Raw genomic sequence first — 27,743 nt, 5'->3', positions numbered from 1 at the left:
TTTTTTTTTAAAAAAAAATAGTTGTTCTGAACATTAAAGGAGAATCTCAAAATATCATGTGACAGCAATGTGATGCCATTAAAAAGCAGTTCTGTCTTTGTATCTTCTTCTGTCACAAGATAACATGGATTGGACCAACAGCTGATCAGAACTCAGGAGGATTTATAATTCTTTTGACTTTCTGCTATACATGACAGCAATTATACACCCCTTTGCATTTATAGATCCTTGCAAGGGATATGAAAAACCAGAACGGGATATAACAAAAGAAAAGAAAAAACAACCACTCTCCACTAAATATGAAGAATTTGGGGTATTGCATAATGTTCTTGGATTTCTGGAACAGTATGTTTTCTTGTCTTATATAAGGTTGGCAAATATGGTGCATTAAGCATTATTTCAGCTTCATTGAACTAGTACAGATATTGCAGAGGCTCTCCTGTGTAAAAGTATCACCATTTATTATTAACTTTTGTGCTTTATTTTGCATGCTTTCACAGAACTGATTCCAAGTAATACCTGTTATTTCATGTAGGCCGTGTAATGCTTTCCCCCTTAACTTCTGTCACAAGAAATTCTTCTCCAGAACTTCTTCTGTGCTCGTTTCTCTACTTAGTTCACTAATTCTTCTGACTTCATTCACTGCTTCAAGTTTTTAGGCACTTTCATTATATTGCTTCCACCACTGCAGTTCCACATCTTTGTCACCACTGGGCAGCTAAAGCTATTTTCCTTTCTCTTATCTTTTCTAGCAGAGAATGGAGCAATAGAAACTCTGGACAGTTGGTCCTGAGGGTATTTGCGTCAATTATAGTAGAAGTTATGAGATTCAGCAGAAGTAAGGTCTGTCAAAACCTCTCGGGTACATGCTGATACAAATCACCTCCCTTACACCGAGGGACATACTAGAGACTTGTAGGTGAAAGAAATAAGTGGTGGTGGCTGCAGCACTTGGAGCTTTTAAGATGAGATCCCAGCATGGTGTCGAAAGTTCCCACTGAAATTTCCCTTGATGCTCCCTAGTTTCTTGCTTCTCTCTGCTTTGCAATTGTCTTTCGATTTTGAGTTTGATTTTGAATGCAGTTCTGAAGGATGCTGGCATGCCACAAAAGCAGAGGCCATTTTCCAGTGTTGTAAGAAATGTCCTTCTGGGTTCGGCTCCAAGTGGGGAAAAAGACACTGGAGACATGGAGGCTGTTTGGAAAGATGGTTTCCAAACCATCTTTGGACAGGACCACATGGCTTGAGCCTGAACAGAAAAGATGATCACATGGAGAAGAGAAGGGAAGGGGAGGGAAGAGAAGCTGAGTCCCTGGTTTTATGCCCTCTCTGGCCTTTGATCTTGAGCTTGTATTCTGATTGGTTGTCAGACTCCCACGGGCCCATGCAGAGGCAACTCTCTAGGATGCGTTTTGAATCCAGGTTTGGTTGAGTTCTCAGATGGCATGTGGCGAGTTGGGTAAAGGGCCAATATTATGTCTTAATCCCATCCCCCTGGAGCTGAAGTGGAGAAGTCTTTATTATGTAAAGGGACTAGCTTGGCCTTCTTAATGGTCCATTGACAAAGTGGGGATGGGCAGGAAGCTGCAAGCAGCTATTCTGTCTTTTAAAACATGTTTCTTTCTTTTCACATCCAGAGAAATATTCTGCCTTTTCAATATTTCCTAGGATATTTCATTTTTTTCTGGGAGAGGGCTGGGTTGATAACTTCCTACACCAGAATTACTTTGGTTTTTAACTAAGTTGGAAAATGAAAATGTTGAGTGGCTGCAGCTCAGATGGCCACTTCTCTGCCAAGAAAAACCTCTCAAGGAGAATTACTGGTAGTTACAGGAGTTTTCTATAAACATTTGCCTTGCATTTTCTTTCATCCAGATTGTCATGTTCAAATTGCTGAAGCAAGTTGCTTATCACGCAACCTGTTCAAACATATTACATTCTGTGCCCCTTCATTACCTTTGTCCCTTTCTCTGCATATATCTCTTGGCTAATAACCATATGATGCTGCCTTAAATTCTAGTTGCAATGGAACCCCCTCCTGCTTGCTGAGTGGGAATAAAAATCTGCCATTTAGCAGTTTCTTTCATTATAGTTTTTCTCAGAGTACTTACACTTAAATAACTTGAAATATAGACAGGGGATTCAAGAGGTCAGGCATTAAATAACTTTACTGTACCAAATCTTATTTATGCTGGCATTCTGCTGAACTGAAGCCAACCTTTATTTCTGCCACAGCTTGTAATCAGAGTTACACCAAGGTAGTCAGAGGTGGGTTCCTACCAGTTCGCACCTATTCGGTAGAACCGGTTCATCAAATCTACCGAACCGGTTAGAAGAGGTTCCACCAGTGGACCCGGAAAGCATATATTCTTTTTAGAATTTTGGCCTGCCACACTTTCTCTTATTTAATTATGCTGTTTCATTAGTATAGTCGATGGGAGGGGGGAATAGACAGGAGTAGGATTGTGGAATGTATTGAATGTAATGAATGTTGTGTTTTTATTGGTTATTTTCCTTTATTCACATTTCTTTTGTGTCCTGTCTTACACTCCCCTCCTATGAAATGTAAGCCGCCCTGAGTCCCCTTAGGGAAAAGGGCGGCCTATAAATGTCAATAAAATGATAAAAATGATAAAATGATATTGTTTTTCATTCTTTACTAGAAGCCAAGGTCATCCTTTGTCTCCGCACTTTCACACCTGACCGGAAGCAGCTGGGTGGAGACGCCAGCATGGAAGAAGAAGATTGGACCATGTGATGGATTGTGGGTGTGGGGACAAGATCATGAACTTTTAACTGGGTGGGATTCTGATGTCATTTCCAGTATTGGAATTCCATAGCACGATGCCAACATGCCTGTCTTATTAAATTGGAATTTTAAGGATAGTTTTGCCTTTGACTCTGATTTAATTCTGCATGGTATTTGAGTCCCTAGGGAGTGGGCGGCATACAAATTCCATTAAAGTTTGAAAGTTTAAAGTTTGAAAGTTTGAACGCTGACACGTAGCCTAGTTAGTAGCCATTTCCTAACAAACTTGAACAGCCTATGACTCATTCCTAACTCTAATCATTTAGAGGTGAGTTAAAAGTCAACTATCAAACAACAGACACCTGAGGAGTCAGGAAATTCCCATTCTTCTTTAGAGAACTGTTCATTTTCCTGTTGTGTAGTGTGTTGAACTTTCCCTAAAGGCTGCCAACACTTAGGAAGCACAATCAGGTCACAAATTATGTAATCTTGCTCTAAGGGAACTCCTCCTATCTTTCAGAGCCAACCTCCAAAACCAGCAGGGAAATACCTTTGGCTTTTCTTGCCATTGTTACTTGTGCGCTCTAAAGAAGCTGACAGAACAAGAAGGGCAACAGCCAAAAGAAGTAAGGTGAGGTGTGTGTGTGTTGTGTGCCGAGGGAGTGTAAATATAAGAGTAACAGGTCAAGAGCTGGAAGGGAAGGGGTGAAAAACTATACCAATATTTCTGTCTCTGATTCTTGTTCTGTATTCCTTAGAACAGCATTCCTGAAATGGAATAGTATAGGAAGGGATGTCCATGCAAGCTCTAAGCTTCCGGACAATGCCAAATACCTTTTTGGGGAAAGATTCTTCTTTGCAGAGGCATTTTCCACCTGAAAAATCCAGGTGTATCTATTTGAATTATGAAGCTCCTAAAAAGTTATTGATCCTTCAAAATGTTTTCCTAGAACTTAGAGGCTAAGGTAAATTACTCACAAGGGGTAAACTGGCATCATTGCGGAGAAATAAAGGGTCAACAGTGGATATCTAACTGTAATCAGTGTTTGGGTTGCTGTGATTTTGTTGTACCATTTTCATTTTTTAATAGAAATAGCACTTAGACTTACCTGTTGCTTCACAGTGCTTTACAGTGCTAAGCAGCTTACAGGGTTAGCATATTTCCCCCAGCAATCTGGGTCCTCCTAGTGTCTCCAGTGTCTTTTCCCCCACTCGGAGCTCGACCCAGAAGGACATTTCTTCCAACAGTAATTTGTGGTACTTGGAAGTTGCAATCTGGGTCCTAATTTTACCGACCTCAGAAGGATGGAAGGCTGAGTCAACCTTGTGCTGGTCAGAACTGAACTCCTGAACTCAATGAACATTGAGATAGCTTGCAATACTGCATTCTAACCACTGTGCCACTATGGCTCTTAATGTAAGAATAAGGTTGGTTTGAACAATTCCTTTCCCACTAGGTAACCATGGTACGCCGTGTAGCAATTATTGGAGCAGGAGTGAGTGGCCTTGCATCCATCAAATGCTGCCTGGATGAGGGACTGGAACCCACATGCTTTGAGAGGAGTGAGAGCATTGGTGGATTGTGGCGCTTCATGGTGAGATCCAAATATCCTACTTGTGTGACAAATGTACTGAACTTGAAACCTGCTTAGGTATACTGGAATTCTTTTGATACCTTGTGCATCCCTTGTCTGTTTCTTTGATTGGCAAAATATTTGATATCTTTTTAGATCTTATCTCAAGATATCTTGGGTTTGCAGGGATATTAGAGATGTTTATAGTGGGTATGAAACACTTACAGAAACTTGTATTGGAGTTTATGCAAAAGTACTGACTGGGGTTTTATTCAGTTCATGGTATATTTTAAATACTATATTTTTCGGAGTATAAGATGCACCGGAATATAAGACGCACCAAGGTTTTAAAGAGGCAATTTTTTTTAAAAAAAGTATTTGCACTCTGCAGACCTCCCAAAAACGGACCATTTTTCACAAAAACATTTTTATAGCCTTTAGGAAGCTTATAGAGTGCTCCTGGGGGCTGGAGGGCAAAATTGAGCAAAAACACCCAATTTTTCACTCATTTCTGCCCTCCCCAGCCCCCAGGAGCATTCAGAAAGCCTCCTACAGGCTCTGCACAGACATTTTGGTGAAGGGGGTGGGGTTTCGGGAGGGAAAAAATGCTGTATTCAGTGTATAAGACGCACCCAGATTTTCAGCCTCTTTTTAGAGGAGAAAAAGGTGTGTCTTATATTCCAAAAATTACAGGTAGGTAGAGCAGTTTTTCTCAACCATGGCAGCTTGAAGATGTATAGCCTTCAAATCCCAGAGTGCACCAGGCTTTCTGCCTGGGGAATTCTGGGAGTTGAAGTCTGCATATCTTCAGGTTGCCAAGGCCAGGAAACTGGGGTAGAGTATAGGTGTCATCAGGGCCGTATTTAGATGAAAAGAGGCCCTAGTCTATTCCACTTATGAGGCCCTTTCACTTCCCATTTTTAAGTTTGTAAATTACATGAGAGACAATAAAATACATCATTACTGTATACACTATATATATTGATATATCAATATATCAATATATATAGCTGGCCTCCCGACGGAGGGTGGCTCTGCTCTGCGGCAAAGGCAGCGAGGCCAGCCGCCTCCCTGCTGCGCTCAGCTGCCCGGCTCGGCCCCCTCACCTGCCTGGCCGCTGGTGGGCTCCGCGTCGACGGGGCAGCTACTGGGAGCGGCCGCGCCTCTCGCCCGACCACCGGTGCCGGGAACATGGGCGGGCTCCCCAACTGCTGTGGCGCTGGAACGATCTTAACCAATACATTTTTATGTTTGTTTATTAGTCATATGCGTAGAATTTCTCCTTATTTTCGGTTCAGTGTTTTAGTGTTCACTGTTTTTAGAATAGTGTAATTTTAATTTTGCTAACAATTTGAATGTAGGCCCCTCTTGATCTTGAGGCCCTAGGCTGAAGCCTAGTTAGCCTATAGGAAAATCCGGCCCTGGGTGTCATTCATATTGCTGTATCTCTTTACTCCATCTCTTTACTCTTTATATTGAGCAAGTCTCAGATCACACAGAGCTATCATAGAATTCAAGAAAAAATGGGCACAGTTCCTCTTCGGACTTAGAGCTTGAATGTATGGAAGTTGGGAATAGATAGATAGATGACTTGGTCAGTCCTGGAATCTGAAGGAAAGATAAAAGGGATGAGGGTGATCAATGCCTAAAAATTCATAGTCAAATACGAGGTAGTGTCATCAAAGGATGATGATGTCATGGTTCTGCAAAAATACCCACTACTCCAATATGTAAGATATTGCAATTAGAGATTTGAGGGTATGATTTGAAATGCTAACCCATGAGATTACTGCCTGCTACCTACCTACCTACCCACCAGAGGTGGGTTCCTACCAGTTCGCACCTATTCGGTAGAACCGGTTCGTCAAATCTACCGAACCGGTTAGAAGAGGTTCCACCAGTGGACCCGGAAAGCAGGCCACGCCTACAGAAGAGGTTCCAAAAAATTTTGAAACCCACCACTGCTACCCACCTACCCTTCCCTCCTTCCTATTTACCAAATAGGTCCTTTTTTATTTTTAATAAACCTAATTACAAATTGCAGTGAAAGCACATTGGGCTGGCTCCAAATACCCTTCATCAGGTTCCCCTCCAAATGGAATACAATTGTATGAGATACTAAAGCAGACTTTGAAAATGGAAAAGGAGTGACATTTCACGTAGTTTATTCCTCTTGAGTTGGTTCTTAAAATTAGTTGACTGGCTGATGGATTGGCAGATTTGATTGGATGGTTTATAGTGTGAATAATTTCAGCTGATTAAGTGAAAGTATTGATAAATCTTGGTCCCATTGGGTGAGCCAAAAATCTCTTGTTCTAGGATTCTGCAAGAGCAGAAACAAAAATGATTTCCACCTTCAACAGCTCCATCAGACTTTGTGGAATTCTTGGTGCTCTTCACTTTCATATCTTTCATTACCTGATTAGGTAACTTCAGGACTGCTTATGTCTGCAAGCAAACAATTGAGTTCAGAGAGCACCAAGTTCAGTTCAACCCAGTTCAACCCAGAGCTGCATTTACTCTGTTCATTGGGTCCATAAGGCTTTATCTCCTATCCCCTTCCCGCCACCTCCCACCTGTCATCCAGCTATCTCTCCCTCTGGCTCTAGTAAAAAAAAACATATAAGGGACTTGGCTTACCTGGGAAATCTTTAATGACTCTTGTTGTAGACTAGAGTAAAAAGTGGCCAACTGCTTCCATATTTCACCAAGAAAGGTGTAGGAAATCCCCGGGGGTCGGGCTTAACTCAAAAATTGTTATTGTAATCAATGTGAACAGTTTCCATTTCCAATTTGCAAAAGCATTAAATGTTAGAGCTAATAATTGGGTATCTGAATGTTCATGTTTCACTTTATTTGCTTCCCCTTACTTGTTTGGTTGTATGTTTTATACTGCAAATGTGTGAGTAACAATTCCCAGGGTGGAAGATTAAAGCAAGTTATAAATAGTCCAGATAAATATTTTTTTCAAGAAACTAGTATTACTACAAATAGTAGCTTGCAACTGCTGTTATATATATATATATATATATATATATATATATATATATATATATATATATATATATATATATATATATATGTACTTACATTATACGTATGCTTCCAAAAGATAATGCAATAGTTAATCCAGAAAATAACTATTCAAGTTAATAAGTGTTATTTGATAGGACTTTGACATCTGTCTTCTTTTTGTTGCCTGGAAATAAATTGTGGTGTTTTGTTTTGGTTATGCAATCTTTCATAACCATCTGCAGAATATTAATCCATGCAAACTTGTTGAGTAACATGAAGTGTTGCTTGACTGAGTACTGGCCCCCTTAATCTTTTGGATTGCTTTGAAAGCAGCAAGGTACTTGTGAAGGCTGTAGCCTTAAACTGATGGACTCCTAAGAGTAAAGCAGCTGGAAATCAAGGTTTAAGAAGTCCATGTCCAGATTTCATCTGATTCCTCCTTTGGATTGATGTTCTGTCTCGTTGCATTTTCCACAGCTTCTGATTGTAGATTTCTGTGTTTTTTTTAATACCTCCTGGAGCAGCAAAAAAAAAAGACAAAAACACCAGTGTTATTGTTTTTCCTGCCACTCAGGCTACAAAGTGGAAGTGGTAGAAATCTTGTCAATCTGACTCAGGATTTAAAAAGGAAAGAAAAAAAAAGATCTATCTGCTTGAGTTGGCTCTGGAAAAGCTTAGATTTGTTTCTATGGAAATCTATTGCAGGAGTTTTACTATTTTTCCCCTTAACATTCCTACTTCTTGTTCTCAAGTCTGCAATATGCATGAAAAATAGACAAAGCTTCAGTTGTGGCTACCATCTTGCCTTCCCCCTCCCACCCCGGATCTTTTTATTGTTTTACCTCTACACTTTTAAAAGAAATGTTCATGGAACAGTGACGTGCGGTGAGGTTTATGGTTGGTGAGGCAGAAAGAAAGAGGCTTTTGCCCGCCCGGCTGCTATGTCCGACATAGAGGCATCTCGCCTCTATGTCGGAGTCGGACATAGAGGCGGGGTGGGCAAAAGCCGCTTTCTTTCTTTTGCAGCAAAAGAAAGAAAGCACCAGCCCGCCAGCAGAGGTGGGTAAAAGACCCGCTTCTGCTGGCGGGCTGCCCCGACACAGAGAAAGAAAGCTGGCGGGCTGCCCTCCCTGCCTCTCCTACCCCCTTCCCTCTCTTCTCAAACAATCTCTCAAATTGAGAGAGAGTTTGTTTGAGTGAAGAAACAAACAAACAAACACACACACAAACACACACAAATTACTTACAATTACTTACAAATTACATTAATTTTGAATTCCTCCCCCTCCCTCTGACCCACATACCTTTTCCAGCTGTTTCACAATCACAGAGGATTTCAACTCTGCTCTTGCCTGCCATCATGAAAATGTAAAAATATAAAAGGAAAAAGGCAAGAGCTGCTGAGGTCAGGCTGGGCTAGCTGCTGCCAGAGTCCCCAATGGATGACTCTGCTTAACTGTTTAAAAAAGCCTCTAAAAAAAAAGCCCTCTACAGGAGGAGGCAAGAGAACCACGTGCCTCATCTACATAAGGAATTTTTCGCCTTTTAACCCTTGCTTAACTCTGCTCGAGTGATCATAAAGACAGACTAAATGAGGCACGTGGTTCTCCCGCCTCCTCCTGTAGAGGGCACTTTTTTAGAGGCTTTTTTAAACAGGTAAGCACTAAGCAGAGTCATCCACTGTGACTCTGGCAGCAACTACCTCAGCCTTTTTCCTTTTACATTTTTTTTCTTTTCATGATAACAGTGGTGAGGGTCTGCCTCCCCTGCCTCCCCTGACTGTACGTCACTGTCGTGGAAGTAGTAGGTGACCACCATTCCTGCTTTTAGAACACAATAACTGACAGGATTTGAAGTTTTTGCCTATTGTGAAATGAAAGGCAGCAGGGGATCTGAACTCTACCACTTGAGGCATTACAACTCAGAAAACACTTTCATGTAGTGCAGAAAAAGATGAGTGGAGATTGCCTTCTCAGTGGGCGAAGGATGACTAGAGCACAATGTTGTACATCCCTTTCTCAGGAAGTGGTTGAAGGCTAGCACTGAGGCAAGTGGATCAATCAGGGAAGTTCCCATAAATTAGAGCAGGCCCAAAAGTAGAATTCCTTACATGGGAAATGGTATAGTGGTTAAGGCACCAGGCTAGAAACCAAGAGACTGAGTTCTAGCCCTGCCTGTAGCACAAAGGCAGTCATTTCCTTCCTTCCTTCTGTAGGAAGTTATCACCCAGCCCTCTCCCAGAAAAATGAAATATCCTAGGAAATAGTGAAAAGGCAGAATATTTCTCTGGATGTGAAAAGAAAGAAACATGTTTTAAAAGACAGAATAGCTGCCTGTAGCTTCCTGCCCATTCCCACTTTGTCAATGGGCCATTAAGAAGGCCAAGCTAGTCCCTTTACATAATAAAGACTTCTCCACTTCAGCTACAGGGGGATGGGATTAAGGCACTTTACCCAACTCACCACATGGCATCTGAGCACTCAACCAAACCTGGATTCAAAACACAGCCTAGAGAGTTGCCCCTGCATGGCCCCATGGGAGTCTGACAACTAATCAGATTTCTTACACAGGAACTGGAAACTGAGAGGTGGGACTGAACAGGTTATAAAAAGCCTAGCAAGCCCCTCCCTCAGCCCTTCTCTTCTTGTCCACCAACATTGAAGCATGTGATCACCTTTTCTGTTCAGGGCTCAAGCCATGTGGTCCTGTTCACCAATAAACCGTCTTTCCAAGCAGCCTCCATGTCTCCAGTGTCTTTTTCCCCACTTGGAGCCGAACCCAGGAGGACATTTCTTTCATCACTTCCTTCCTTTAAGAAGGAAGTATTGATGAAAAAAATCTTGGCTGCCACCCCCCAAAATATTCTTTAGATTCCTCAGGACATAGTCACCCACCCAATGCTCAGAAATAGATATATTTCCCTTTGGAAATAAACTGTGCTCTAAACTTTGAATTTTCACATTTCATGACAGTTAGCTGCCTCACATGTCACTGGTTGCTGATCTCTCTTCTGACATTTGAAAATGTTTTTGATGGAATTGCAAGTATAATCCTCATCTCTATTAAGAACAATTTGTACTCTTGCGAACTTGCCTGAGGCAAGAGTAGGTAAGTATTTCCCAGCCTCACAAAGCGTCTTCTTAAACAAAAGAGGATTAGTAGATGAAATAGAATCTGTAAGAGGAAACTGCCGCATTTCTTTCTTGACAAAAAAATCTTATGAAACCCACAAAGGGCATTCGTCTAACAAATTCAATTACTGCCCTTCTGGTGATTGTATAATCCATAGCCTTGTCCTTCATGGAATGAAAAATGCCTTGCATCTCCTAGAGTCTTCTCTTGGTAAGACACTAGACTAATATTTCTCAATTGTAGAATTCAGACGAATGGACTTCAATTCCCAGAATTCTCAGACAGCCATGTACTTCTGGGAGTTGAAGTCAGGCATCTTAAAAGTTGCTAACAGTGGATCTCAACCTTCCTAATGCCGTGACCCTTTAATACAGTTCCTCATGTTGTGCTGACCCCCAACCATAAAATTATTTTATGTTTTCCATATTTTTTCAAAAATATGTGTTTTCCGATGGTCTTAGGCGACCCCTGTGAAAGGGTCGTTCGAGCCCCAAAGGGGTCCCGATCCACAGGTTGAGAGCCACTGCTCTAGAAAGTTCTGTCCTTTTTGATAGAAATAAATATCTTGTTTTATGAGTATTGCTTGCTTTATGAATAATGTGTTTTATTTGTGTCAGTCAGCTATTTTGATTGCTTCCGGCACAGCTTATGGCTGATCTAAGAACTTTTTCCTCGCCATGTTGTTCCATGCAAATAAAATTAGGATAGCAAGCCTAGATTTTATGGACAAGTTCAAAATGATCTGTCACTTCTCTCAATGGAAAATACCATTCTTATCTGCCCCTTTTTGTTCATACAACAAACAGAGCTGAGAAAAATCTAGCACCTCAAATTTCAAGTTAACTGAAAAATATTTCCACTTTCTGCAGCTCTGTTTCTTTGAAGAAACTTCAAATACCATTCATCTTTGCTTCCCTTTCTCTGCCAGGAGTCACCAGAGGAAGGCAGAGCCAGCATTTACAGATCTGTGTTTACCAACTCATGCAAAGAAATGATGTGCTACATGGACTTCCCTTTCCCAGAGCATTTTCCTAACTTTATGCACAACTCGAAACTTCAGGAATATATTGAACTATATGCCAAGCATTTTGATCTTCTTAAATACATACAGTTTAAGGTAAGTTGAAGGTAAGCTGATTGAGAAGGGATTTTTAACAATTGCCTTTCATTGCTGCTTCACATTTAGTTTATGGACCCCAAAAATACTGATCTGTGCTGCTTCTTATGGCTGCTGGATAACAGTCAAAATATGTTTTTTTTAATTTATTCATCAAATTTATATGGCCAGGAAGTGATTCTGAACAGTGCAGAGTAAAAACAGTATAAAACAATATACATGTCATACACAGTCATATTAAAAAGTTGCAAAAACCTAAACCATATCACCATCACATCTATCCTCCGCAAGCTGCACTGGCTCCCCATTGGAACACAATTCAAGGTGCTGGTTATTACCTTTAAAGCCCTACATGGCCTAGGACCTGGATACCTACGAGACTGTCTCCTGCCACATACCTCCCTTAGACTAATAAGATCGCACAGGATGGACCTTCTCCGGGTGCCTTCAGCAGGACAATGCCGGCTGGCGGCGCCGAGGAGTAGGGCCTTCTCTGTTGACGCTCCGGCCATATGGAATGAGCTGCCCACGGAGATCCGGGCCCTCCCCACTCTCATGGCCTTTCTCAAAGCCATTAAAACCTGGCTTTTCCGGCAGGCCTTCTGATTGGGTGTTTGTTGTCTTTCTTTTTAACTTTGTGTGTCCTATTGTTTTTAAGCCTTTTTCTTTTTAATTTCTTTTTATTCTGTAAGCCTCCCGGAGTCCTTCGGGATTGGGCGGCATAGAAATCAAATAAACTCAACTCAACCATGCACATAAAAGCTTTGATTAGCAATGGAGACATCTCAAGATCTCAAAAGTTTCCTGGGACAAAGCTAGGTTTTGAGAGACTTCTGGATGGAAAATTGATGGAAGAAGGGAGAAATAATGGGAGGATAACAAATGAAGGCAAAAAAGCATTCTGGGGTTCTCATCAAATTCTGTGAATAAGACAGGGTGATAGGATTTGAAGAGCAAACAAAAATGTCTGCTGTTGACTCAGTTCTTGTTTAAACCAGCATAACAGTAATACTTTGCATTTCTTCTGCCTATATCCCTGTCATTACCTTTTCTTTGGTTTGGTGAACATTTATAATTCCCAAGATTCCCAAGAATTTGTAAAGAATAAATTTATTTAATAACTGGCACTGATTTAACCTTTTGCATAAGCCTAATGTGCTGAACTCCCGACTTGAACATTATTCTAATTTTCACAAGAGAAGATCTGAAATAGAGCTTATTTTTCTCTCTGACTATAAATGTTGAATTCAAGCTGAGGATGACTTATGGAGGGGAGATCTATGTTCCTAATATAGTTTGTTTAAACTGGGTTCCTTTTAGGGTATATATTGAGCTAGATAAATCATGGTGTTTCCACTATTATGGCTTTATGCAGAATTGGCAAGCTTTTCAGATACTAGGCACTATTTCGATACAGGTTTGCTCCCATTTTGTTTTTAAAGAACTTGTCTGAAATATCATCCCTAAGTTCTCACAATTCCTTACCGTTTTCAACAGATATCTTGCAAGGGTTAGCAATCGTACAATAATTTTGCCATTTAAAATAAAATTTAAGAATAATTTGGAGATATGTATACATGATCTGAAGCATTATGGCACTTTAGCATTGTCAACGATTGGCTTAGCATACTGCACAAATTAAGACATAGATATTATAGGTTGGAATCCTAAATTCTTTTATTTGGAATTGATTGATTGATCAAGTCACTTTCAATTCTTAGCAATCACACAGGTAGATATTACGGATAAGTTTTATTGCACAAGTAAACTTGTACAGGATTGGATTACATGGTCCTTTTGTCAATTTTTTAATTCCACTGAAAAGAATTATAGATATATACCTGTTCTGACCCCCTCCTCCATCCAGTAATGAATGCCGAGACAAGCTTAACTGGAATGTACTTTAATAGCAAGACACCAAAACCTCAGTGGCTGAAAGCCAAGCAGAACAAACAGATAAGGACATTGGCAGCAACTCAGACAAACTCAGGCAGCAATAAACACAGATAAGGCTTGGCAGCAATCCAGCCTGCCAAGCTCACAGTACTGTCCTCCGACATTCAATCCTGTGTTGACTTCTACAAAGAGGGCTGTGTGCACAAGTAGCTTTTTATAGTCTGGAGAGGAGCCTAATGACCACCAGCTGAGTACAATCACCTCCTGTAATTGTTCCTGACGTTTAGTAGCTCTTCAATGGGGGCATCTAGGAACAACTCACTACTGGCCTCCGGCTCACTCTCCCTCGTCTCCTCCCCACTGGTCCAAGGCTCAGGTGCCTCCTGGTAGCCAACTAGCCTCTCTGCGCCCTGCTTGGAGTCAGAACCCTGTCCAGGGTCCTCCACCTCCTCCAGAGCCAACTCAGAGGGCCCCTCGCTGTCGGAGTCTGGTGGCAGCTGCAACAGCACCTGCTGGGCCACAACATATAGCCATACATATATCTCATACATGATGTATCCATTCACACCAATGAGATGTCATCAGTAGTCATTGATCTTGAATCATACTAACTCCCCAGTCATTAGGGCCAGGAAGTTCAGCCAACTTGTTGTTAGTGTGATTTTTATGACTGGAAGATAATGTATTATATATTTGGGCAACATCAGTTATTGTATTGTTGTTAAAACACAACCTTTGTTTGTATGCAGCAGCTCAGACCCACAGTTGTGAGATAGGCAACCATATTTATATATATATATATATATATATATATATATATATATATATATATATATATATATATATATATATATACACACACACATATATATACACACATATATATACACACACACACACATATATATATACACATATACATACACACGTACACACACACACACACACACACACACACACACACACACACACACACACATATATATATATATATATATATATATATATATATATATATATATATGTTGTATTTGTGCTGATAAATAAATAAAGGGAGACTAGTATAGATCTATTTCAAGCTATTTAGCTCTCATCAGCTAGCCATACCCTTACTGGGATTCGAACCTGTGCTGTATTACATCTTAGGCAGATGTCTTAACCATTAAGCCACAGGTCCTCCTCTTTATCAGCTGAAGCCAGGGAGGTAGGTATATATTTAGTGTCACAACGCCTAGTATGCCCCAATATATATATAAATAAATAATATGTCCTTGAATGTTTCTTCCAAGACAAAAGTGACCAATATTAAGAAGCACTCAGATTTCCATGTCTCTGGCCAATGGGATGTTGAGACACAGAAGGATGGCAAGCTGGAATCAACTACATTTGATGCTGTCATGGTTTGCTCAGGACATCATGTGTATCCAAGTATTCCAGTTGATAGCTTCCCTGGTAAGTGACAAATATATTAAATGGATATGGAAAAACGGCAAGACGATATGTCCTTCTTAGGATTTATTACAATCAATGGAAGTTATTATCTGACTGGACTGGAGGGAGCAGCCCTGCCCCCTTTAATATTGTACATATATGTGTTAGTTTTCACACTACCCTCAATCCTGCATATCAGGTTTTGGGCTCACATGAAATCCAATTCACATACAATAGTAGATGTAAGGTATTTTCTGGGCAAACATCTATATTATGGTAAACATGCCTATCTATGACTGAATCAGCACAGGTTAAAAGGGATCCCACCAGTGGTGGGTTTCAAAAATTGTTCGAACCTACTCTGTGGGTGTGGCCTCCTTTGTGGGAGTGGCTTGCCGCCCATGTGACTGGATGGGAGTGGCTTGCCGCCCATGTGACCGGATATGAAGATGCCGACGACACTTGTCAGAACCACCTTAAATTACCTCACACACAGCACTGGCCTGCATAAGAATATGATGCAAACTTGTTTTTTAAAAGGCATCTTTGGTTTGCGTTAAAACAACTTCAACACACGCAATGTTCTGATTGCACCACAAACGCAGTAGTCATCCTTACCTTTCACAGAGGCACTGAGTTTTATAAATAGGACCATGATAGTGTAGAATAATCATATCCAAGGACCAGTGGTGGGTTTCAAAAAATTTTGGAGCCTCTTCTGTAGGTGTGGTCTGCTTTCCGGGTCCACTGGTAGAACCTCTTCTAACCAGTTCGGTAGATTTGACAAACCGGTTCTACCGAATAGGTGCAAACTGGTAGGAACCCACCTCTGGGTCCCACTCTTCCACTCTTAACATGGAGAGTTTCATATTTTTCGTAATGACTAAACAGAACCAACCTTTGATAAACCACGAATGATAAAACACACTTTGTTAATCGTTATGAGTGATACAAGAGGTTCTCATGCTTTGTATCTTCTTCCTTGTAGTTATTTCAAAGCAAAATTGAGCCTAAGATTAAATGCACGACTACATTAATACATCAGTTTTACTTTTAACAGTAGTTGCTAGCAGTGGGGAAGTGGACTAGAAACATGGCAGATGAGAAAGAATTTCAAAACCATTTTCTCCTATGCCGCTATCCTGTTTAAAATCCTTCTTTCCAAAGCTGTAAAGAAAATCCCATTAATTAACAGGAAGCTTCATTTTTAAGGGCAGCGGGGCATACAGACCAATTACTCTAGGAAACAGCAATAGTAGAAGCTGAGATGATATGAACCGTATCAGTGGGAAAACTCAAGATGTACATCCATGTCAGACCTCCATGTGCTTTCACTCTATTGCATCAGTGGTTTTCTTTTGATGTGCTGGAAGATTTCAACTGTTACAATCATAATTTGTTTTCAAACTTTTTTTCATACAGGATTAGAGAAATTTCAGGGTGCCTTCTTCCACAGCCGGGAATACAAGGGCCCTGAAAAGTTTAGAGGGAAGAAAGTTCTGGTAATTGGACTGGGCAACTCTGGGAGTGACATTGCTGTTGAGCTCAGTCACACAGCCTCACAGGTACGGCCTCTACCCTGATAGTCCTCAGTTCTAGTTCTAGTTGTTCTAGTTCTCGGGGTCACCTGTCCAAAGCTGTGCCATTTCCTAGAGGGTCTGTTTCAAAAAAATCTTAAAATGTGCTATGTTTACACTGATTTGCACATAGTGTAATGAGAAAAAAATAGGAGGATCCAGATGAATTACATGCAGAAGGATTCAAGTTTAATTTCTAATACAGCCACCTGGAAGAATTTTCCATTAGTACTGATGAAAGAAATGTCCTTCTGGGTTCGGCACCAAGTGGGGGAAAAGACACTGGAGACATGGAGGCTGCTTGGAAAGATGGTTTATTGGTGGACAGGACCACGTGGCTTGAGCCCTGAACAGAAAAGGTGATCACATGCTTCAATGTTGGTGGAGAAGAAGAGAAGGGCTGAGAGAGGGGCTTGCTAGGCTTTTTATACCCTGTTTAGTCCCACCTCTCTGTTTCCTGTTCCTGTATAAGAAATGTATTCTGATTGGTTGTCAGACTCCCATGGGGCCATGCAGGGGCAACTCTCTAGGCTGTGTTTTGAATCCAGGTATGGATGAATTCTCAGATGCCATGTGGTCAGTTGAGTAAAGGGCCAATATTATCATGCTTTTACTCCCATCCCCCTGGAGCTGCAGTGGAGAAGTCTTTATTATGTAAAGGGACTAACTTGGACTTCTTAATGGCCCATTGACAAAGTGGGGATGGGCAGGAAGCTACAGGGAGCTATTCTGTCTTTTAAAACATGTTTCTTTCTTTTCACATCCAGAGAAATATTCTGCTTTTTCAATATTTCCTAGGATATTTCATTTTTCTGGGAGAGGGCTGGATGATAACTTCCTACAGTACAATATGGGCACTTTGCTCTAAAGCCTTGAAAGACCTTTACCAATCTGCCATAGTGATCTAAGTTGACTTCACATTGTGTTAAACCGTAGTTTAACTGGAGGTATACAGCCAATATTAAGCTATAGTTGATGGTTACAACAATAGAGACTGAGTTCACAAAATATATTAAGCCACAATGAAACCTAATTGTTCCGCAAACAGAAAATGTTTGTACACTCTGGATTCTCAGAGGGTGAGAAGCCTCCAAACATGCTTAAAAGTACCTCGTTTGTGGAAGGGAGTCGAGATGGTGGCATGCGTGGCCCAGGAACATGGATTTCACACTTTGGTATCCTGTCCTTGTTTTTTTTAAAGGTTTGCATCAGCTCTAGAAGTGGATCCTGGATAATGAGTCGTGTCTGGGACAAAGGCTACCCTTGGGACATGCTGATTGTAACTCGCTTTGAAACATTCCTCAGAAACGCCCTCCCAACAGCCATTTCTGACTGGCTGTATGTGAGGAAAATGAACAGACGGTTTAAACATGAGAACTATGGCCTGATACCTGTAAATAGGTAATGTATGAACAAGAGCTTATAATGAGATCCTGTGAAAACACATTCCCTTCTGCCAGAGCCACACTGATAGGCAAATGTGTTGCTTGTTTAGAAGACTTATATTCATATTTTGAGTGCTTTTTAATACAGCGTTCCAAACATTATAATAAGCAAACTAATATAATAATCCAAAACTCATACCACAAAATGCTTTAGCTAAATCCTAATCAAGTCAGTGTAGATATGCTGGTGGAAAATAATGGAAATTATTCTAATATATCTGATGATGATGATGGGTCCAAGAATGGGGAAGCTGCTTTAGCATATTAATAAGTCCCTTGTAAAGTGAAAGTAGGAGACCATTATTTAAATGTATGACTAGAGTAACAGTATTGAGTATATTTAATTTAATTGCAATAGTTAGACTTATATACCGCTTCATAGGGCTTTCAGCCCTCTCTAAGCGGTTTACAGAGTCAGCATATTGCCCCCAACAACAATCCGGGTCCTCATTTTACCCACCTCAGAAGGATGGAAGGCTGAGTCAACCTTGAGCCTGGTGGGATTTGAACAGCCAAACTGCTGAACTGCAGTCAGCTGAAGTAGTGCATTTAACCACTGCGCCACCTCGACTCTATGTTGATGTAAATACAACTAAATCAAATTCAATTTTCTACTATCCTCTAGTTCTGGTAGTGTAAATTTGGCCAGTTAAAAATCAACTACAGCTTTTAGCCCATAAAATGTTGTGCACTCTTGATGCAGAAGTTTCTCCCTTTTTCGGGGTGGTGGTGAGGAACATAAAATTTGACTTAATTTCCTAAGCCATTTATATTACATTACACCTAAAATCAGAAAAGTTCCACCCACATATGGCACCATTTTGTTCAATGCTAATAATAACACCCTAACATTTCTACAATCTTCTTATATCATTTTCTACATGATATCTACAGAGGTGTAGAAGAACCCTCCTTTTTGATAGCACTAAAGCAGTGGTGGGTTTCAAAAATTGTTCGAACCTACTCTGTGGGTGTGGCCTCCTTTGTGGGAGTGTCTTGTCACCCATGTGACCGGATGGGAGTGGCTTGCCATGTGACCGGATATGAAGATGCCAACACTTGTCAGAACCACCTTAAATTACCACACACACAGCACTGGCCTGCATAAGAATATGATGTAAACTTGTTTTTTAAAAGGCATCTTTGGTTTGCATTAAAACAACTTCAACACACACAATGTTCTGATTGCACCACAAACACAGTAGTCATCCTTACCTTCCACAGAGGCACTGAGTTTTATAAATATGAGCATGATAGTGTAGAATAATCATATCCAAGGACCAGTGGTGGGATTCAAACAATTTTGGAGCCTCTTCTGTAGGTGTGGCCTGCTTTCCGGGTCCACTGGTGGAACCTCTTCTAACCAGTTTGGTAGATTTGACGAACCGGTTCTACCAAATAGGTGCGAACTAGTAGGAACCCACCTCTGCACTAAAGTAAATTAACTTTAAATAAATTTGTGCTTTGAATTATATGACGTAGAAAATGTAATAGAATTTTAGATAATTCAAACAATGTTAGGATTGATGTAAATAAAGATGCATTCTTACAGATTGAATTTGTAAAGCTGAACAAGTTGTGTTCCATTCCTTGAAGCAGAATAAAAATTTGCCAAATTAAAGATATTAATGGGGCAAGAAAAAGCCAAGTATGTACATTGGATGCCACAGCACTCTTTCATATTCTCTGAAAAAAAGCCTTAAAATGTTAGTCTGTTATCCTGCTGGGAAAAAAAAATAACTTTTTAACTAAATCTATTTCTAGATTAAAAAAAACTATAAGAATAGTTTGACTTTTCCAAGAAAGATACCATAAACTGCAAGAAGAAATCTATAAATAAATCACAGTCTATCTGAATTGCTAAATAGTTTAAATATTCTTCTGAAGTGAGTTTGATTTGTGCAAGACACACACTTCACTTTATACAAACACTGAGATTAGAAGAAAATGGTCAAAGTTCAGGAAAACTATTATTTTCTCATCCATATCAGTTCAAAGCCAAAAATCCAATCCAGAAAATGTTACATAAACCTTTAAGTCAATCCCAATAACCTAACACAATTTCACTCCTTAACTTTTTCTTTAGTGGTTGGTTGTCAAAGCTTCGGGACTTTTAGCAAAGACTTGAAGAATTTTAAACATTTATCTGGGGAGTGGAAATCTGCTCAGTATAATACTCCCTACTGTTGTACAGCTGTGCGCTACGACTGTTTTGTGGCAGTCATGAACTGTGATATAGGGCTGATTTAAAGAATTTGGGACACAAGGTTTGGAGTCATCCCAGATATAACCCTAATTAACACTATATATTGAATCCTATAAAACAAGATGAGGGGGGAGAATGAAGAGATAGCGTGACCCGACAAAAGGGCGAACGACAAAACCGCGCCCGACTAAACCGCGTCACTGACGTCATCAACACGGCGACAACAGCCAGCGCGGAGAAAGAAGGGCGCTTTAAATAGCGCGTCGAAAGAAAGCCGATTTAACTTAAGGTAAGGGTTAGGTTTAGGGTTAGGTTTAGGGTTAGGTTTAGGGTTAGGTTTAGGGTTAGGTTAAGGGTTAGGTTTAGGGTTAGGTTTAGGGTTAAGTTAAGGGTTAGGTTTAGGGTTAGGGTTAGGTTTAGGATTAGGTTTAGTGTTAGGTTTAGTGTTAGGGGTTACGTTTAGGTTTAGGGTTTACAGTGTGCTTCTGTCTCCGCACTGTTGTCGCCCTGTTGATGACGTCAGCGACACGGTTTAGTCGGGCGCGGTTTTGTCGTTCGCCCTTTTGTCGGTGAACCAAGAGATAGTGTGTATTAGAAGAAAGGATCATGATTTGGGAAGAGAATAGCACCACTATGCAGGTCAATCTAGTTAGGATGATCAATTGACTTAATCTACGACTACCAGCATTATCTAAATGGGTGGGCTAGTGTATTAAAAAAACAACCACTGGCTTAATTTCACTACAGCATTGGCTAACATGGAGAGGCATTAGCCAAGGGGTAAACTGGTCTGCTCATAAATCTGTTGGCCTGATCTGCCCATTGGCTCATTCTGAGCTGGGTTAGTACCTTTTAATTTGTGGGAAGCAGATATGTATTTACCATCTAAGCTCCTGTTGTCCCATGCTCCTGCTGCTTGTCCAGATTGTGTCACTTGGCAACAATTTACATGCTTAGTCCAGACTGCAGGCTACTACAGTATCCCATTGGACAGTTTCCCTGATGTTGGCTATATCTATATCTACATACATTACACACACACACACACACACTTTCCTTAAAAATCCAAACGCCAAAAGGAATACAAATGAACAATGAAAACAATACAACTTTGGGAAAGGTGGATTTATTGTAATAGTGTACAGGTAAAAGGTTGTACACCCCTCTCCAGGACAATGCCTGCACTTCCCCAATAGAGATTACAGTTTATAATTTGGGAAACCCTCCTGTAAGAGAAGCTGTCAAGAATGCTATAGAACCTTCTAGACACAGAGTACCCAATCAGCGCATGCTGAAAAGTGTGTGGTACATACACGACTGTGTGTATGTATGGACACATGGACATGCACATGTGTGGACACATAGACACACACACGCATGGATACGTAGACGCACGCATGCATGGACAAACACATGTTTGGACACTTGGACAACCACATTCGCAGACAAGCACACATGCGCAGCAGAGACCCAAAGACCAGCTAGCCAGCGGGAGGCAAGGCATCACAACACCAGCAGCGTGACAAGAGGCAAGAGGTTTTTCTTTCAGGAGCTCCTGCTTTATCATTTGCAGGGAAACAGAAGTTCCTGAAAGAAATGCCACGGAGATCTGACCTGGGGCAACGGAACGTGTGCCAGCAGAGAGGGCTCTGAGTGCCACCTCTGGCATGCTTGCCATAGGTTCTCCATCACGGCTATAGAATATGGATGTCCAACCTTTTGCCTTGCGTGGGCCACATATAAAATATATAACGTAGTTAATGTATATATCACACAATAATGTTAAACATTTATGATCTTGCAGAGCCACGTTATTAGTGTCCAGGGCTACATGTGGCCCATGGCCTGCATGTTGGACATGCCTGCTATAGATCCTGAAGTGAGCAGGAAGTTAGACTACATGTTTCCCAAGGTCCATTCTTATAGCTAAGAAGAAATCATAAGATGGAAAGTGGTTGCGAATATGGATCTGATGAATCTGAAGGGTAAACAGGGGTGGGTTTCAACCAGTTCGCGGCGGTCCCCGCGAACCGGTTGGTCGGCGAACCCGGAAGTAAGTAACTTCCGGGAATGGCGAAGGGCCCACCCGCCTGCCCGCGCTCCTTACCCGGTTTTGACGAGTTCTGCGCTTCCATGCATGCGCAGGATGCATACAGCACCTGCGCGATCCTCCAGGAGCAGCTGGAGCATCGCACAGACGCTAGTATGCATGCGTGCACTGCGCGCGTGCACGAGGATGCCGCCGGCCCCGTTCCAACCGAACCGGTTGGAACGGGGCGAGAAACCCACCCCTGAGGGTAAATGTGGTACTTTGGGAAATATACAAAGAAAATTAAGTACATATTAACACATCTGCTAACTACAACTAGAATAGCATTTGCCCAATGCTGGAAACAAAATAATACCCCCTCGGACGAATTAGTGATAAAAGAAAACTTTGGATTGTGCAGAGATGGACAAATTAACACTGAAATTAAAAGATAAAGAAGAGTTGGAATACAATGAAATTTGGAACAATTGGTACAAATGGCTGCAAAACAGGAACAAAATTAATTAAGCCCATAAACAATATATATAAATATATATAGAACTGTGTATAAAGTGTGTAAATATAAAAGCGAAATATTATATACATGTACAGGTATGATGACATAACAATGTTGATGTAATGACTGTAAGGTGTTGTAGAAGGGAAAAATAATAAAAAAATATGTCGAAAAATAATAAAATAAAATAAAATATATAACGTAGTTAATGTATATATCACACAATAATGTTAAACATTTATGAACTTGCGGAGCCACGTTATTAGTGTCCAGGGCTACATGTGGCCCATGGCCTGCATGTTGGACATGCCTGCTATACAGGGGTGGGTTTCTTGCCCCGTTCCAACCGGTTTGGTTGGAACGGGGCCGGCGGCGTCCTCGTGCACGTGCGCGGCGCACGCATGCGTACTAGCGTCTGTGCGATGCTCCAGCTGCTCCTGGAGGATCGCGCAGGCACTGTACACATCCTGCGCATGCGTGGAAGCACAGAACTCGTCAAAACCGGGTAAGGAGCGCGGGCGGGTGGGTGGGCCCTTCGCCGTTCCCGGAAGTTACTTACTTCCGGGTTCGCCGACCAACCGGTTTGCAGGGACCGCCACGAACCGGTTGAAACCCACCCCTGCTGCTATAGATCGTGAAGTGAGCAGGAAGTGAGACTACATGTTTCCCAAGGTCCATTCTTATAATTAAGAAGAAACCATAAGATGGAAAGTGGTTGCGAATATGGATCTGATGAATCTGAAGGGCAAATGTGGTGCTTTGGGAGAGAAGACAGAGCTTTGGGGGAACTCCCTGGATTTGGCCCACAACCCAGATATATTCCTCATTACTGTTTTAAGATGTGACATATACTTTGATGGTTTTTTTTTTCTCATGAGATGGTTTTTGTTCATAAATTGTTTACGCTTAAGTGGCTTCAGTGGCAAGTCAAACATGTACAGCTTTTCAGGACCAAAGGCCACACTCGGCCTTTCAATGGTGTGATAGGATCATACCCCAAAAGTAATGAGGCCAAGACAGGAATTGAAACTTAAATTAAATTAAATTCAGTTACAAATATATGACAGTTCCTTCCCTCTGTCACATTAAAATTGTAATTTGGTAGCAACCCTTGGAGTCACCCCAGGACCATATTTACAAAACACCTGTGGTTTTGCACTTTGGGCCATGAAACAGTTAGCATCATTCATGAATGTATTTAACTAAACACATTCACAGTTTTAAAAGTAACAATTGGCTAAGAAAATCAACATGGACCATTTCTCTTGAAGCTAAGCTGAAATTCCAGGTAGAAGTCTTCTTTTTCTTTCAAATCTGCTCTGCTGAATAAACAACGAAGTGTGTATTTTGAATGTATGTCAAATAGTAGAACAGTGCAATTTAAATAATTTAAACATTTTAAAAAAAAGAAAACTGGGGAAGAATAAAATGGCTGAGAATTTATATTATAAATTCATATATCACAAAACAAGCAAATGCATTTGATCCAATTGTTCAAAAAAGAACAATAATGTTGATAAAGAGCATGTATCAGCATTCTGTTGCTGCAGATCAAGTCGAAAGGACAAAGACTTTCCAAGAAGCAGAAAAAAGAATGAGCCCTCTGCAACTCTCTTTCTGTAAGAGAGAAAGTGGCAGAGTCAGGGTGATAAGTTAAATGAGGCATCAGTTTAGAATCCTTATATAGCCACAAAAGAATGAAGTCCAATTTCCCTTGAAAGCTGTTGACCCTTATCTAGTTCTTTCCAGTTGCACAATGTTAATCTAAAACAGGGGTGTCAAACTTGTGGTGTCACAGCGGCATCACGTGACATATTGTGACTTTTTCCCTCTTTACTAAACCGGGTGTTTGCGTGGCCAGCGTGTGACACATCTGCCCCCTTCCCCCAGCCTGGGATTTTGACAGCCCTGGTCTAAAAGATTCCTGAGCATAGCCTTTAACAATAAATCAATAATTCAGAAACTTCACATGTTTTTTGTACCTGGCATATCCTGAGACAGAAACTATATAATATACAGTATAGGTTATACAGATATACAGTATGACCAGTGGTGGGTTTCAAAAAATTTTGGAACCTACTCTGTGGGTGTGTCCTCCTTTGTGGGAGTGGCTTGCCAGCCATGTGACCTGGTGGGAGTGGCTTACCGACCATGTGTTTTCTCTCCCTCTCTTTCTCTCTTTCCTTCCTTCCCTTTGTTTCTCTGTCCCTTTTTTCTTTTTTTCTTTCATCTCTCTCTCACTCTTTTTCTTTCTTTTTTCTTTTTTTATTTATTTATTTCGTCCTTTCTTTCTCTTTCTCTCTCTCTCTGTGTCTGTCTGTCTGTCTGTGTGTGTGTGTGTGTGGGTGTGGGTGTGTGGCAGTGGTGGGTTTCAAAAAATTTTGGAACCTCTCCTGTAGGTGTGGCCTGCTTTCCGGGTTCATTGGTGGAACCTCTTCTAACCGGTTCAGTAGATTTGACGAACCGGTTCTACCGAATAGGTGCGAACTGGTAGGAACCCACCTCTGAGTATGACCCTTTTAAAAAAGTAATATCTGCCAACTTAAAGGTCCCCTTCTCTTCTCTTTCTGCCTAGGACTCTGCGAAAGGAGCCTGTCTTCAATGATGACCTCCCGAGTCGCATTATCTGTGGCACCGTTGTGGTTAAACCCAACGTCAAGCAATTCACAGAAACCTCTGCAATATTTCAAGATGGGACTGTGCTGGAGGGCCTTGATTATGTCATCTTTGCTACAGGCTACACCTTTGCCTACCCTTTCATGGATGATGAATCCATTATAAAGAGTAGAAATAATGAAGTCACCCTATACAAAAGTATCCTCCCCCCTTTGTTGGAGAAACCAACCATGGCAGTCATTGGCTTAGTCCAATCTCTTGGATCAGCTATCCCAACCGCTGAGCTTCAGGCTCGCTGGGCTACAAGAGTATTTAAAGGTTAGTGATAATGCTGTGCACCAGGATGTCCCCCATTTCACATCTTACTTGCCATTTTATGCCTTCAAATTAATACAATTACTAGTCCTAGTTTTACATGATTCATTCAGAGTAAAATTTAACATCTGATATGAATTATCCATGACCAGAATCTAAATTTCTGCTTTGGTAACTGCAATTATCTTGTCAGATCAGGGTCAAAATATTTTGAATGATCATCCATATTTAACATTTTCTGCAGATACCATTGTTTTTTAAAACTTTTTTTTTTGGGGGGGGGGATAATTCTTTGGCTATATCCAGCTTCTCAAATCATATTGAAAATCCAGGTTGTATATTCTGCAGTCACTTAGCAATAGCAGTTAGACTTATATACCGTTTCATAAGACTTTCAGCCCTCTCTAAGCGGTTTACAGAGTGAGCATATCGCCCCCACAGTCTGGGCCCTCATTTCACCCACCTCGGAAAGATGGAAGGCTGAGTCAACCTTGAGCCGGTGAGATTTGAACCGCTGAACTGCAGATAACAGTCAGCCGAAGTGGCCTGCAGTACTGCACCCTAACCACTGCACCACCTCGGCTCTGTAGAGTGTAAAGAGATGTAGAAGGATATGCTTATCGTATCTGTGAAAAAATGATTATTGTAAGAAATCATAGCCAATTCTTTCTTCCTTCTACAGGATTATGTAAGCTGCCTTCAAAGACCACCATGATGGATGACATTGATGAGAAAATGGGGAAGAAGCTCAAATGGTAGGTATCAATTGCAGATATGACCTTTTAAATCTCTACCCATGTCAGAAATGTTCATACCATCACTTCAAGTCCTAAAAGTCCTTTCAACTTTTGGGATGATTTACTAAAATACTAAAATTACTTTGGAGACAATCTATTATTATCTTTGTCTTCATTCTATTTTATTTTATTTTATTCAAAAGAAAATTGAAATACAAAGCACACAAAAAACACTTTCTCCTTTCTTTTTTCTTTTAAGGTTTGGCCAGAGTGACACCCTGCAAACAGATTATGTTGTCTATATGGATGAAATCTCCTCCAACATAGGTGTCAAGCCCAACATCCCACTTCTCTTTTTGAAGGATCCCTGGCTGGCACTGAAAGTCTTTTTTGGCCCCTGCAGTCCATATCAATTTCGTCTCACTGGGCCAGGGAAGTGGGATGGAGCAAGAGATGCCATCCTAACCCAGTGGGACCGAACATTGAAGGTCACAAGGACACGAACTGTACCCAACTCTCAGAAGTGTTTTTCTTTCTCTGTTTTGCTCAAATTCCTTGCAATTCCATTTCTCCTTGCTGCTATTTTTATAGTGTTGAATTAGCAACTTCAATGTCAAATTAGATAATGTCGTGGGACTCTAAACTGTGTTTTATTGGAAAGAAAATAATCTCAGGTTTTATAATAAACATTTCAAGAGTGCTGAACACCTGCATATACAGAGTCCATGTAAAATTTGACAAGCATTTTAAGAGATCATCAGCCAAGCATTACATGTGCCGAATCCTGTGCAGAAGCCAGATGTCTGGCCTCTCCTACAGCCTAAGTTGAAAATGCCCTGGACAACTCTGGCTAGTGACCAAAAGGGTTCTATGTGACAGATATTGAAGGTAGTTGCAATCAGGGATGGGTTTCAAAATTTGTTACTACCAGTTTGGTGGGCATGGCTAGGTGGGGGGGGGGCATGTGATTGAGTGTGTGTGGACAACCTGATGTCACTCACACCCATGCCCACTCAGTCACACACTCCCCCACCTAGCCACGCCCACCGAACTAGCAAAAAAAATTGTTTCGTCACTGGGAGGTTGGCAAAGAAGCCTCGATTTCCCGGTTCCACCACAAAACCGCGTTCGACTAAAGTGCGCTCGATGAAACCGCGTACCTGACGTCATCACAGCGCGACAAAAAAGCACGCTGTGAGCGCTAAAGCTAAAATTAACCCCTAAACCTAAACCTAACCCCCCAAAACCTAACCCTAAACCTAACCCTAAACCTAACCCTTAACCTAACCCTAAATCTAACCCTTAACCTAATGCTAAACCTAATCCTAACCCTTAACCTAACCCTAACCCTAACCCTAAAGCTAACCCTAACCCTAACCCTAACCCT

At 41.1% G+C, this 27,743-nt stretch overlaps 1 protein-coding gene across 1 annotated transcript; it reads left to right on the top strand.

Annotated features, from left to right (window-relative positions):
• Window positions 1-3,266: 3,266 nt before the first annotated feature.
• Window positions 3,267-27,069, top strand: LOC116514756 (dimethylaniline monooxygenase [N-oxide-forming] 3-like). Its single transcript, XM_032226450.1, has 9 exons — window positions 3,267-3,380; window positions 4,207-4,344; window positions 11,399-11,587; window positions 14,773-14,935; window positions 16,337-16,479; window positions 17,693-17,892; window positions 25,264-25,622; window positions 26,302-26,374; window positions 26,616-27,069. Exons 2-9 carry the CDS (start codon window positions 4,213-4,215, stop codon window positions 26,956-26,958), a joined length of 1,602 nt encoding a protein of 533 aa, XP_032082341.1. The 5' UTR covers window positions 3,267-3,380; window positions 4,207-4,212; the 3' UTR covers window positions 26,959-27,069.
• The last annotated feature ends 674 nt before the right edge of the window (window positions 27,070-27,743 follow it).

The sequence above is a fragment of the Thamnophis elegans genome, chromosome 11, assembly GCF_009769535.1.
Source record: "Thamnophis elegans isolate rThaEle1 chromosome 11, rThaEle1.pri, whole genome shotgun sequence".
Classification (NCBI taxonomy): Eukaryota; Metazoa; Chordata; class Lepidosauria; order Squamata; family Colubridae; genus Thamnophis; species Thamnophis elegans.
This window is presented reverse-complemented; position numbering and strand designations above follow the sequence as displayed.